Source organism: Ambystoma mexicanum, chromosome 6q (assembly GCF_040938575.1).
Source record: "Ambystoma mexicanum isolate Mex_15411 chromosome 6q, UKY_AmexF1_1, whole genome shotgun sequence".
Classification (NCBI taxonomy): domain Eukaryota; kingdom Metazoa; phylum Chordata; class Amphibia; order Caudata; family Ambystomatidae; genus Ambystoma; species Ambystoma mexicanum.
Window position 1 is genome coordinate 496491805 of NC_090937.1, and position 15330 is coordinate 496507134.

Here is a 15330-nt window from a genome sequence, read left to right on the forward strand (position 1 = left end):
AATGTGAAGGGTCCACTAGACTAAGGGCTCTAGCACAGCCATGGTGGTATCCCGGCGGTCGGCGCTATTAGCACCTGATCACGGGTAGCAGTGCAGCGGTAAGTTCCCATTCCCCATTGGACCCAATGAGGTTGGGGGTGTTAGTAGTGCCGGCACAATTAGCGCTGCGCTATTAGCGCCAAGAAACAGGTGGAAAGTGGAGTATTTTACCTCCAGCAAAAAGCTGGAGGAAAATCTACAAACTTTCCACCCAACTCATGATTTGGCCAGCCCTTAAATGCAGCGGTAATAGCGTTACCGCCGCATTTAAGGGCTGAGGCCAAACTCGTAATGAGGCAGTAAGACTGACGAAAACACAAGCCCAAAATGCTGTAATGATGTTAAATGAGTACTTTTGACTTTAATATACATCAGCAAAGTGAAAATGTAGAAAAGTGATGTAGCTCTTGATCACTTGGGGCTTTTTGATGTTGCGAGATTCTTTTGGAAATCATGGTTAGTCTTGTACATTTCTCTTGACGTAGTAGGCGGTTCATAGTGATAACATCGAAAACAAAAAAGTCAAAAGTCATAATTTCGAAAAAACAAAGTCGAAAAATAAGAAGTCGAATTTCTTTTTTAATACGTTTTTTATTCGAAATGTGGGGGTTCCCCTCCAACCCCCATTTTTTTTTTTTTAGTTTTTACTTTTTTTATATAAACATAAATAAAATAAAAAATAATTTGACTTTTTATTTTTCAACGTTTTGTTTTCGACATTATTGTCTTTCGACATTTTGTTTTCGATATTTTGACTGACCACCGTAGTAGGCTGATTGATATTTGGATGGTGTAATGGTTAATACGTTACCCATTTGCAACTGTAGAAAGGCAGTTCTGATTCACCTGAAGAAGGATAGTGTGTATACCGAAACGCGATGCGATAGAAGGAGAGAAGATCTATTAGAATCGATGATTTTTGTCTTAAAAAAAAAGAACTGTTGGTTGATTGTATCATATCTATACATCGGATTGCGAAGTGATGTGAAACACAGTGCAATTTTACATATGTGTAATTTCACTTGTATAATAATTTTGTGATGTAACGAATTTGCTTTAAAATGTAAAAAGTCGACTTATTGAATTGTTTCTTCTTTTGAAGATAACATTTTGGGGGTACTTACTTTACTATTAAGGACTGTGTGATTATTATCTGATTAGTGAAGGGTGCAAGTTGATTTCATTTAAGTGCCTGAATTGTTTACAGAAGGTTTATCCGATTAGAGTGTCTTGGGCTTCCCGTTCTGTTGCTATAGGCGTTTTGCTATAATTGTTTTAAAAATGTACATGTGTAGCTAGAAGTTCTTTATCCTGCACTGCCATCTAGCGGTGGAAGTTGTTAGTTGCTAAGGGACTCATTGAGTAAACGGTAAATACATGGAGTAGTTAAATACTTCCTAGTTTTACAATACCAGTTTATTATGAATTGAGATTTAAAGGGACATTTACATATTTGATGTAAAAACATCAGTGCATCAGGTGAATGACTGCTACTTACCCCATTCACTACTTTCTGTGTAGCCCATGCGCTATACATCCGATGCAATCCCAACTATGCACTGTTTAAAATGCCAACTTTTTTCTGTTGCTACAACACACATTTTAAGGACTTTAGTATCATACAATTGGAAGAACAGCTGCTGAACTTGAGTTGAACTGGTGAGGGTTGAACGTGAGTCGCCTTTAGTGGCGCAGAGTTATTATGCAGTGCGCTGCACTATAGCTCAGGCGTCTCCACCGTCGCAGCACTTGGTCCTTCTAAGTAGTCAATTCGTTTTGTTTATTAGTCTACTATAAAATCATTGCAGTGATGGGCCAACAATATTTATACATAATTTTCTTTTTCTTTTTTTTAATTCTCAATGTACAAAATGTACATAACAGTTGCAGAAACCCGCCCACACCCACCCTCCCTGGCAGTGTCATAAAGATTAGTCCAATTCCAGGAATAGGCCCCAGATATCCTCAAATAACTTATTTTTCTTATGGTGCCTGTGAATAAATCTCTCTATCGTCGCAAGCTTGCCCATTTCATCAATCCATGTGCTCTCCTTGGGATGAACCGTCGACTTCCATTGTCTCAGGATCAGTTCCTTGGCCATTAGAGAGCTCCTAAACAGCCACTTTTCTGTGCACCAGTCAAACCATCAATGAGCCGATCATCTCCCAGTATCAACGTATCAAAGTCATAATCCAGTGGCGTTCCCAGCACCCCGTTCCCGTGGGACTTTATCTGTCTTTTTATTTTTTACACAGTAGCTTCCCACCATCATTCCCATTTCTCCATCCTCTAGATTTCCTTTTTTTTTTATCCTCTTTCAGTGTGGGTTTTCCAAATAATCGTGAAGAACCCACGTGCCCTCATTCAGTCAGACTACGAACACCACAGCCCGAACCTCAAGTGAATCATCGAACAACAGCTAAGAATGAATTCAATGTTGTAATCCAAATAATCAACAAATATATTTAGAAATGCATTGCACACAACTTTACCGTATTAGAATTCATACAAGAAAACACTTGTTTGATACAAAATCTCTTATATATGTTTACAATTTTAAATTCACATTTACATAGTCCTCCATTAACCATGGAATGTACTCACAGAGGTAAACCACATGGTAGATGAGGCATGTCACAGGGTGCTTAGGTTACGCATAATTTCACATCCTGGGTCTTCCTCTAACAGCTCACGCATGTTTCAGAAAGTCGAGGTCGTTTTTCTTCTCCTCACCCATCTTCTTCAGGGCTTTAAGAAGTCAACCTGAGTGATGCCCAATTGGGTGCAATCCCAGACCTCCGAGCTCCACCCGCTTGTTAGACTGACCCTTCTCCTGGTACCTTTTGCATATGCCTAACAGCCAGTGCTTTAAGTGGGGTAAGAAATTGAAGAGGGGCCCTCATTTGGGGGCAGGGCCTCCCTGGTGGGCATTGCCTGAAAAGTGCACAAACCATAGTAAGGTTCACAAACAAATAATGGAGACTGCTGGGGCCTGGCCCCGGCCCACTTAAAGCACTTCTGACAGCACTTGCCACTATCAAATCTCAACCAAATGAGGCCCCTCTCCTATATTCCCCCTTAAAGTGCTATCTGAAAGGCACACCCAGCCAGCCCATCGCCGCCCCCGCCTGCATCAGGGCAAGTTGGCAGCATCTGGTGGCACGTGACACCAATTCTAATTCTTCCACTTGTTTGCTCTAAACCAGAGACCTTCCCCCGCATTCCATGCGTGCTTCTGCTTTGTGTTGCACTCCCAGAACTATTTCCTGCCGGACAATTCGACCCCAGAAAGGCTCTTTTGCGTCTCTGTTGCCATTTGAATGCCTTTTTATGTTGGACAGATATCCAAACAGTGTTTGCTCTATTTCTGCGTAAATGAACCCACGCGCCACTGACCGCGTAGAATTATAAAGTACCAAGGAAAATGCAGGTCTCTGATTCCAAGCACATGCCTTAAGTCCCCCCTATAATGTCGGTTCAGACCGATTGATCAGCATGAACTCGCCGTGAATGCGGATCTCGCGATTGTTCACCACGATAATTGAGCTTGTCAACCTGCCTGGCAACAGCACATGCAGTTCCGACTGTGGTTTTGAAAGTGACTCTGATTCCTGGCAATACTCCCAGCGTGTTTTGATCTACTGGTGCACTGCCAGAATACACCGCAACACCCAGAGTCCCCTCACAGCAGCACTGGTTGGTTTCCATCAGGGGGTCCTCGGGGGGTGGCCGTGCATGACGATGAAGCTCTTGTGGGGTAGCTTGGCCGGGACACACCCTGTGTATTATTAGTATGTGGATGGGAATGCGGCGAGGCAGTGTGGTGTAGGAGGGATAGCTTGGTCGCAATCTAAGTTCATGGGGATAAAAGAGCAAAACTGAACACTGGTGCCTGTATTTCGGGAATGGAATACAGTTGGAGTTGGCTGAAGCGATGGAGGGAGATTGAGCGCATGCAGCAATTGTTAGGCTTTGTTACTGCCTGCATTTGGGGGGTCCTACTAGAGTTAGAATTGAAAAGCCCTGAGGCTCGGACAATGATTGCGCGCCTGCTTTTTAACTATGCATAGTGGTGGGATGAGACGGAGGACAGTTCATTTATTGGGTTTTTATAATGCGCTTATACACAATGTGTCTCAGTGGTGTTGAGTGACTGCCGGCCAGGTGGAGAATACCACCCTTTCCACTTCTAGATGGTGGGGCGGTATTCTTCTTCCATCGCTGGCTTCACGCCTGGGTGGCAGGTTTTGTAGTGGGGACTCAGCGTGCTGTAAGCTCGTGAAGCAAGGATCCACGGCGTGACTCCATCTTTCCTTTCTCTTCCCGCCAGGATGGCCTGACCCCTCTGCACTGCGCCGCACGGAGTGGCCATGACCCAGCCGTGGAGGTCCTCCTGGAACGCGGAGCCCCGCTGCTCGCCCGGACCAAGGTTGGTGAGATACTCGAGAGAACATGTCTGATGTTGCATTTGAACATGTACACACTGGGCGAAGGTTGCATGGGGGAAAGTCAAGAGCCGCAGGCTTTGGCTAGGCTTTCCTACCAGAGGGAAGATGCAGAGTTGCAGTTTTTCCCATCACCTGTGTGTGTGTTTTATAGCCCTTCTTTTACTATTAGTGCTAGAAAGCTCCCTCCAAGGTGTGTTTGAATCTAATTCAGAGCCGGCCGCACAGTATCAAAGACACCCAGAATTCTTCAGACAGAAGTTCGTTTACTCCCCCTCGGGTTCGGATAACACCACGGATCGGAGAATTCTCCATCCAGGCACTTCTCTTTGATATCAGAGTTCATTTGCATAAAAAATTAAGAAAATAGTGGTGGAATCTCTATCAAACGTGAGCGGAATCCCATTGAGGGCTCGTGGGGTTCCTCAGCCTTCCTCTGGCACACCCTCGTCTCCTCCCGTGTCCTCCGCCAGCACCGGCTATTTGGGGGGGGGCTATTGTTTGGGCACACAAATTCTTTCTGGGCACCACAGGTTTGCTCTCCCTTTTAGACATCGCTGCCTGCAGAAAGGACTTCTTGCACTCTCTACTTCTACGCGTCACTGCGTCTCGTGAGAATTGCGAGCTTTCATCGCATTCCGTAGCCAATTCGCCAGGCAGCAGGGAATGGGGTCAGAAAACGCGGGCGAGCAAGGGCCTGAGCCGCAGAGTACTTGGGTCTACCCAGTGGTTGAAGTGTATGAAAAGAAGTAGTGGAACTGTGTTCCCTGCTGACCAGCCCCTGCTCCCTACAAACACCATCATCACGGCCCCTCCCACACACAATACAAACCCCCAAACAAATGAACCTGCTCTTTGAGGGAACGTTCAGTGCAGTGCATTGAAGTGCAAGTTTCAACTGCTTTCTACACTTTTATTTTAAAACAAAACCAGTATAGGAACAGTAAAACATAAAAGTCAAAGTAGGGGAGCACCGCTCCCGTCCACTTCGACCACTGGGTCCACCACACAGAGAAGATAATTTGAGTATGGGACTCTCGCAGTGCCTTAAGTGGCACTACAAAATGAGCCAGGGCTCATAATGGGGGCGTGGCCTAATGGCAGGGTCGCCTGCTGCCCTTTTAGGCCACGCCCCCTTGACAAACCCTGACCCAATGGGCTACTGGCACCCCTGCCAGGCAGCCTTTTGTAGAGATCAGCACCCTCTGATCTCTGCCTTTATTTTCTAAAGGCTTGCCTGGCAGGGGACAGCACCTCGCCTATTGAGCCTTAATGGTGGTGCTGCCCCTCGCCAGCTGTGGAAGGGCGGCGTCACCATTAAGACTGATAGGGTGAGGCCGATGGTAGCTGAGGCCGTTTCCTGAAGATTGAAACTCCTGCAAAAGCACAGGAGCTTCAGGATTTAGAAAACAAGGCCTCTGCTTCCAGCGGGCCTCACGTTTTCTCCAAAGGCATCTCTTGATTGAAGGGATGCCTCGCAGGTGTAGTGCCACCATTATGGCATTTTTTTCTGAAGCCTGAAGCTTTCGCACACGAGCGATAGATTCAGGCTTTAGGAAAAAAGCCTTTTCGTGTAGTGGCTGGGGCTGCCAGGGCAGATAAGTGGGCCCGGCAGGGCCCTGCCTGAAAATGAGATTTCATAGCCTGCCAGGGCTGGGCCCCGGCAGGCCCCGGCCCACTTAAAGCCCCGGGACTCTCATCTAAGATCTTTCTCTTCTTTGAAGTACTTGCATAAGCCCCACCCTCCCCCCCTTTGCTCCCCCAGTGGTGCACAAAATCAGAGATGGGAACAGGTGTGTTGAAAATCCCTGCATTCTTCTGTGAAGTGTTGGATGTTTCCTGCCGTCGTAAAGTGAAGGATGAAACAGAGTAGAAGGGAACGGCAGCCATGGTTCGTGCCCTTTGAATCGCTTTTAAGTCACACCTCGAGAGACTTTTCGTTTTTTCAAATGGGGATTACAGTTGGGATGAGCGAAGACAGACAGGAATTGCTTAGAACATGCAGTCCTTTAACTTCCTGTTCATCTCTCTGCCTTTGCACACCAACCCCATCAAACAGATGGGAAGGCTGTGAAAGCTGTGCAGCGCTGCGGATTGACACGCGGTGGCGATAGATGTCCTCTTGCCACCACGCAAAAGGAAAGCAATTCTCTATGGTTGTTGATAAGCTTCCATCACCATGGACACGCGGCGCGTCTTGAGCTGCAGCATTTGTAAATGGATGGAGGAATAGAGGGGCAGTATCTGGAACCAGAACCTAGAACTGTGAGCCCGGCCAGTGCCTGCTATAAGGCCCCAAATACATGTAAACCTAAACGCACTATTTAAGTAAAATGCATAAGTACTCCTTATCCCAAAAGCACCCATGGCTGCTGTCAGCTTCGACTGTCTCGGGGATTTCCCTCGTGTGTAAATTGTTTTAAGGGTAGCCTTAGTGACAGGCAGGGCGTGTCACTTAAGGTCGGGCAGGCATTATATTTTCAAATCATTGTATTTGCATGCAGCTGTTTTCATGTTGATATATAGCTCACTACTCTCTCTATTCGCAGCACATCCGATGCTTGTTAGACCTGGATTTGGCAATGTATGCTGTATTATTTCTCTTTTGTTCCTATTACGGAGTCGTGAGCTGAGTCAGTCTACGGCAGTCAGCTACGACTTTTTTCTCGTGAGGAGCTGCAGCAACGTGTTCCCTTTTTCTCTGCACTGCTGGCTGGAGCCGCAGTGTACTGTGCCTGTGCCTTTAACATCGGCCATCGACAACTGGAGGCGGATCCTATTTAGCCTCGATTCCGGCGCGGAGCGCGCGCGGAGTCGTGAGCTGAGTCAGTCTACGGCAGTCAACGGTTGGTCTCGGCAGTGCGAATCAGCTATTCATGACGGCGCACTCCGGCACAGGCGGCCAAACAGGCTCTGGCCCCCTTACCCGACGTAAAACCATTCAACAACGCCGTATGCAAAACCCTTGGACAGCGCTAAAAAGCGACGCGAGAGTGGAGCCAATAAAGGTAAGCTCCTTGCTCCACAAAAGTGCACCTAAAAACATGTCTGAACTTAGATCTCTTAATTCATTGTCAACCGACCAAAGTACTAATGACGATACGACTGCTGTCAACCCCTTGCCCGTACCGATGATAATGTACTCAGATGAGCAGCACACTGAGGAATCCACCGAGATCTCCATCGAAATAAGTGCACCAGTTACCCTTGATAAAAAGGGAGACACCGCGCCTCCACAAAATCCATCGGCTACACCTGATATTGCGACTAATGAGACAACATTAATTGATCTGTCAACGTCAAGTCTAGATGATTCTGAAATCAACGTACTTAACACTGACACGTCTGGTGGAGTCTCCACATGTGCCTTGCACGCAGCTACTACCAGCGAAGTCAGCGAAGCTGAAACTATGGTTCGAACTTCAAACGACGAAACCGACGTGGAAGTCACCATCAGTTCTCCACAACGACCGCTACTATCATTACTCGACCTTCCCCCCTTAAACAGGAGTACAGACTCACCTACCTCTGTTAAACCACTATACTCGAACAAAGGAGACGAGTTCTTTACGCCATTCGATTTAACGGATGTCGAGCTCTTGGAAGCCTCACAAGAAAACGAGGATCTTGCCTCAACAAGTTATTCTGAAGCCAAAAATGCTATTGCATCAAATTTAATTGCAACTGCAACCATTGAGCACGACGAAACCACTTTGGCCGTGAGCTCCTTAGTATCAAACTCGAAGCACATTAAAGCTCAAAGCGCGGTCAAACATCGAGCTGCCGAAATCTTTGATAAAGTTCCCACACGTACTGTCTTTGTCTACACAAAGCCAAATTCCTTCAATGAAAAGGACATTACACCGTTAAAAAGGACCTCCCTTATGACTCAAACAGAGCAAGGAGACCAAAGAAACAACATCGATTGGTCCCACAAGAAAAACGGTGATGTGCAAAACTTAGCAGGGATGCCTCACACTAGTGAATTGACGCGACAAGCCCCCCATCTTGGGCTGCTAATGCATCCCAAATGCGTGACTGACGGCAAACTTAATCACGCGTTACGGCATACGAAGCATTATGCCCAATCACAACATCAAACCACATCATCCGTGCATCCAACAAAAAACAAGAATTTGTCTTCAAACATTCAACCTGCCCCAAAAGCAGTTCCGGCAAATGTAACTGGTGATGCAACATTAATACCAGACTCTCATTCAGACTCCATAAACAGTAACCAGTCTAATCTAGGTGAACAGACTGGAGCGGGCCCTAAACCGAGTCTTTCATCAGCAGCAGCAATGCAGATTTATAACAACGTACTAGCCGCATCATCAACAGCACTCTTGCCTTTTCTAAAAATGTACGAATCTTTGCTAGATACTTACAAGGACCAGTCCACACTTATCATTTCATTAAAGGAAAAGATGGATAGTTTTGAGACTGTAACAAACTTTCTACAGAAACAGCTGACTCAGGAAGCCGAAAAGACAATGCGTTGGCAAGAACGCTTAAGCGACCTTGCTGCCCGACATCATTGCCAAAACGACTCCTTGTCCGACGGCCTTCTTGAGGCGGTGAAATGGATGCGACATTTCTCAACCGAAATCTACTCCAAAACTGAGCACCAAACTACAGACTCAACGCCCACGCGAAACCCCAAATCCCAAAGAATTCTAATGCAGGACGCTTCCTTGCAAGCCACAACAAAGACAATAATTCAGACAATAGCAGATCAAACTTCAACTTCAACTGAAAAAATATCCAACTCAGTGATCTCTGTTTCACAGCAATCATCTGCGACCAGCTTAAACAAACCTCCTTTAATTCACGAAGCTTCCGATTGTGACCATTTAAAAAATCTCCCAACAAATGGCCTTTTATCTCAGCCTCCGGCAATGAAATCTGTGGCCTCCTTTGGCATCTTTCAAGGCCCTTCAAAACAAATAGAAGTAAAAGACTTTAACGCTGTAAAGCACATCAAACGCCAAGCTCAGAACTCACGCCAGATAATACCAAGACCAGGAGTCAAAAAATGCACATCATCTCTGAGCTCTCGAAACCTGATTAGAAATTTGCCGAAGGTCCCCACCCCCGGACTATTTAACCAAGCCAAAGCAGTTAACCAAAATGACTCAGACATTAGGAAAAAACAAACAAAACAGGTAAAGAAGCTCGATGCCCCAGAAGCCCATCCGAACAAACGTCAAAGAACTGACTCTGACTCAGTAATCGCTACAAACGATTCTCCCAGCTCTACAATCGATATCTGCGACCTATCTACATACTCTGAGGACTTGTCAATCGACCACCAAGACTTGGTTCCAGATTTTGCTCAAGAAACTTTACAATCGACTCACTTACCGACGACCACGAATGATCCCAATCGATTTACGAACATCGACAAAAATCCAATAAGGACGAGGCCAAATAAGGAACAAAAGATATCCCATTTGAATCCAAAACACACAAATTCGCATGGGAACAGGCCAGTCCATTATCGTTCTCATGCATCTACTTCATTGGGCTCTAGTGTCGGCTTAACACCTTGCAAACTCAGATTGCAAAATCTTCACCACGATGATCACGATGTGAACATGAACAGGAAGAACGTGATGAAACTACTCACTTGCATTCCGTCACTACGAACGATTGTGTCAGCAGACATAAGAATTGTAGAATACGCAACGGAACGACGTTGTGATCAAGTGCTTTTGCATATTCCATCTGCCTTAGTACGGAACACTATTCTGCAAGCGGCAAATGAACTACTGAGCTATGGCTTTGACGTTTCAATTGAACCGCAAAACCTGGGCACAAACAATCAGAAAATCAGTCCGCAGTATTCTGCTCCCAGTCATCGTGAACAAAGACACATGGAGCACAAACAGAAACCACCACGAGTTGAATTTCAAAGATCCGAGACAAATCGGATCCCGATGAACAACATGACGCACAGCACAACAGATCGGAATTAGCCATCAGTTCGTGCAACAGAATGCACACGTGAAATTCTCTCTTGGAATACCAGGGGGTCGTCTCACCTATTCAATCGGTTTGATGTCAACCTGGACAAGGCATTTATCATTTGCCTCCAAGAAACTTGGTTAAGTGAATCCCCAATGAGAGATGGCTTTACGACCCTATTAAATCCCGCTGTCAAAGGACCAAAAGGCCGCCCCTCGTCTGGTCTATTAATGATGATTAAAATTAATACATGGTGGCAACCTAAGGCTTCATTCGCTCCAAATCCCTTTATACAAGGCGTCCTATTACAATCAAATCACCAATCTGTTGACGCCAGGTCACATCTGCTCATTCTAAATGGTTACTGGAATCCACACAAAATCAGTACCAAGCTCTTTCTTAGTTCTATGCTCCATATCCTCGACGAGGCTATATTGAAATACAGGAATCTCTCAATCATTTGTGCAGGAGACTTTAATTGTGCTTGGTTTAAATATGAGCGTTAAACACAGAGCTACAAGCCTGCTCTAGACAAAGACATCCCTACCCGTGGCATGTTATGGAGCCGTGCCCTTCGCACAAGGAACTGTTTAATGGTTAATGGGAACGTCATAGGAGACCAACCGCCAAGTCAAACGTGGTCAAACAACAAGACCCACTCAATCATTGACTACTTCTGGGTCTCACATAATCTATTTGAGAAAAACCTGTCTCTAACAATCTTGCCTATGTCAACGAGCGATCACAACCTTTTGCGACTTACCTGTCAGCTGGAATGGTCATTGGACACTTGTTACTATGAAATTCCGATTTCAGTGACGGCAGGTGGCAACCGTCTCAGAATAAATAGAAGGAACCTCCAGGAAATAAGACAGAATTTTGTCAACAATGATGACTCGTTGATTGAGTATATTCCTTTACTCTCCGACTTTGTCACTACACGTACTTCCAATGCAACTATGGGTCATTTACACAAACATGTCTCATCCATGATAATAACGTCAGCAAAAAGAGAAATGCGACGAGACGTGAGGAAGCTAAAGAAACTGATAAAGACCACCGACAATAGAAGCTCTATAATTCAAGACATCCAAAATCGACGACGATCGTATCGTTCCTGGCTTAAATCACAAAAAATCATAATTGAACAAGATAAAGCGGAGTCGCTACTGAAACAGCTAATTCAGAAAAATTCCCGCGAAACTTGGGCCATCTTAAACACTGGGAACTCCAAACATCAGCCAACGACGATTAACGTAATTGCCCCCGAGCAATGGACACAACACTACGCAAAAATCTTCAGTAATACACAACAAGAAGACCAAAGTGCTTCAGAGACAAATCCAACTTCTTGGGGGCTACGAGTCACCGCCGCCGACATAAAAACTGCAATACAAGCACTGAAAAACTCTAATGCCGCTGGACCCGACCTAATAACTAACATCATGTTAAAAGATAACGCGGAGGAATGGGCTAAATTGATAGAAATCCTGTTTGTCAGACTGTCCACAACAATAACAATTCCTGGATCCTGGCGAGAAGCAATAATAGTCCCAATTTACAAAAAAGGCAATCGGGCAGACCCATCCAACTATCGCCCGATAGCCTTGTTGGACACCATTGGGAAAATTTTTGCATCGTTTTTACGCTTACAGCTTACGTACTGGTCAACGACGAACTCAATCCCTGACATCCGGCAGACCGGATTCACAAAAGGAGTCGGGGTGGAAGTAAACCTGCTCTTAATGACAATTCTAAAATTGGAAAGTATAAGGGCCAAAACCAAACTGTTCGTAGCCTTTATCGATCTACGTAGTGCCTTTGACACCATTAATCGCTCAAAACTCTGGGCCAAACTAAAGAAATGGAATTGCCCAAGTAACCTGATGGATCCAATAAAAGCGCTACACTCAAACACCTCAATCAGCATTCGACTAAACAACCAAGGTGCTCTCTCTAACCCTATACCAACAAATACAGGGGTGAAACAAGGATGTCCACTAGCAGCCGAGTTATTCAAACTGTTTATGGCCGACATACCTGAACATCGGAAAAACGTGAGATATTTTCCACCAAATTTAAATAACATCGAAGTCGGTCATTTAATATACGCAGACGACATAGTCCTTCTAGACAAAACCCAGATAGGCCTACAACGGCAATTGTCCAACCTTAATGAATACCTCGACTCCAACGATTTGTCAATAAACATCGACAAGACCAAAATTATCATCATTGGCAAACCAAAATCTAATAATCAACGTCCTTTCACCTGGCATATAAATAAAAAACCACTAGATGTGATCGATTCAATTAGATATTTGGGGATATCCTTTAACAACTCACTCTGCGAAACTCCGTGGAAAGTAGACTTGAAAGCCCGCATGGTGCAATTTGGAATTCAAGCCCAGCTTCTGGACAAATCTTATGGCAAATTCGCACTCACCCCAATCCTGAAATTTTATCTGCAGAAAGTCGTTCCAGCGATTACTTATGGATCTGAAGCAGGGTGGTCCATCGAAGCGGTCTTTTGGCAGAAGCTTGAAGCCATTTTTTGGCGACGTGTCCTGAAGTTACCAACCTACATCTCAATGATCCAACTAAGATACGAACTGTCCATAAACTCGCTTCATGCTTGCGTAATATGGAAATCTCTGATGGCTTTCAGAAAAATGATTATGCCATCTAAACCACCTGCCTATCAGCCCTTTTCCATCAGACCTGGCCCGGGGAATTCAGTATTACTTGAAGAGTGGAAACAACGTCTGAAAAACATTCTAGCCCATGCTAACTCAAACACTGATGAATTGATAAAGCGACCGCAATTGGTTAAGAAAAAGGTCGACACAATGCATTGGATCCAGAATTACGACCAACGTTGTAAGATGGTCACAACTCTAGACACCGCAATTGGACAACATAAGTTGGGCGTTCTATGTAAATACTTGACAAACTGTCCTTCCCGCCACCACCGGGCTCAGTTTTTACGAATTCGGTTAAATGCAATCAACACAAAAGCAGCACTGTGGCTTCGTCACTCAAATAAAGTAAACAACGACAGATGCCGTTTCTGCATGAAAGAACCTGAATCCATCGAACATCTGATAACTAAATGCACGTTGCTCACAACAAAACGAGCCCTACACTTAGGCAACTTTTGTCCAGCGGATCCAGAAGCACGTGATTGGTGGTCGCAGGCAATGGCCGGGAATGTTGTAAAACTTTGTTGTGCGATAGTCAACTTCATAGACGCACTTGATTTAGAGAATATAGAAGGATGCTCTTAATGGAGAGCTCATCAATCGAACTTTTGTCTACAAAGAAACGGACTAAAGGAAATGAATCTTCGGATGAACCTCGGTTGTAATAAAAGTCTGATGTCGCGGCATCATACTGCGACATATTTCGACTGATGTTTCAAAAAAAAAAAAAAAAAAAAAATTACAAATGAATTACCTCTAATTTCACGAGTCTTCTCACAGATTGTCATGCTACTTATTATACAATGTCTATCCACTAAAGGATGACAAATGTCCCCAAACCCATCCAAAAAAATATAGTATTGAGAACGAGAAATATATTCTTGTTGAACTTATTTCACAAACTGGGGGTCATGAAATCAAGGACATCAATTCACCAAAATGCCAGGGGGAGCGGAAGTACCACCACACACTTTCACACCACAGGAAGTGATTGCATGTGACCTTTGGACCTGATGAGATCACCGGAAGTGATGCCACATGACAAATAAGGTTATGGTTTATAAAATAAAAATGAATTACTAAAGCAGAAAGAAGACTGTTTTAGGGACCAACGAAATGTTAATTAGGGTGCTTGCTCGATGTGCCATTGGTGAGCTCACGATATGACAGGGGTGCATCCTGCAAAATCAAAATATGCCAATATAGCTGCATATTGCCCATTACTGCCATCCTAATGCAGTCATAGCCTCACAAGTCAGGACTCATCTTTACATGTTAAATGCTGCCCCACATGGCCATGTATTTCCATAGTATGCCATGTGTTGCCTACTATATGCAGATAGTGTTATGCTGCGGCTGTTATAGAATCACATGTCAGGTGTGGTCATATATTGCAAGGTGCAATCTCACATGTCCAGGTACAGCCACCATATTGCCAGCAGAGTCTCAGAGTGCCTCAGAAGTGCCACACAGTGCAAGCTAATATCTGTTGTGGTTGGCATATGTATTGTATGTGTCCTGTTGCTGCGATCACTTGCCAAGTGCAGTCTTAATTTCCCCCATAATGACGTCTACTGCTGGTTAATGCCTCAGTGATAATAACGTGCTTCTCCTGCTTTTAAGTGCTGCACTAACTAGCTGTTATTACTGCCACATGTATTGGCACCCAGTGTATCGCCCTCAGAAGGATGAATGGCTGAGTCAGTCTGGCTGAGTTTTGAACTTGTCAAGTGAAGGCTGGACCCATGCCAGAGTCCCGTGCTTACCTCATTAAGTTATCCACCTGCACAATATGCATTGCACAGTCACCAGAATAAAGTGCAGCTTTGCACAGCCCAAGTGCAACCTCAAGTACCCCATGCAAATATATTAGAAAAATAGCATACCCTGTGTAATTATTTTGCTAAACTGCAAATATGTATGGATAGCCAGAGACCAGGCTCTTCCGTATACAGTCCACCCTGTGCTGCGCGGCTTGTCGAAGGCTGTTGGCACTTGATTTGACTTGAGAGGGAACAGAGGGGCCGAACAGGGACATCTAGTGGAAGTCTCGTGTCTATCACAATCAACAAAAGAAAAGGACCCACCTTTAGCTGTTCTTCACGTGCATACATGCAGCAGTAGTGGGACAATCGGAGAACTGCAAGAACTCCGCAGCTGAGAAGTCAGATGTGAT

At 44.9% G+C, this 15330-nt stretch overlaps 1 protein-coding gene across 40 annotated transcripts in view; it reads left to right on the forward strand.

The window, feature by feature from the left end:
* ANK2 (ankyrin 2) overlaps window positions 1-15330 on the forward strand; it is a 1645279-nt gene that overhangs the window by 1188500 nt on the left and 441449 nt on the right. For all 40 annotated transcript variants that reach the window (XM_069630993.1, XM_069630997.1, XM_069630984.1 and 37 more), the window contains one exon: window positions 4371-4469. In XM_069630993.1, coding sequence (XP_069487094.1) covers window positions 4371-4469 — 99 coding nt within the window. The remainder of the gene's footprint in view (window positions 1-4370; window positions 4470-15330) is intronic.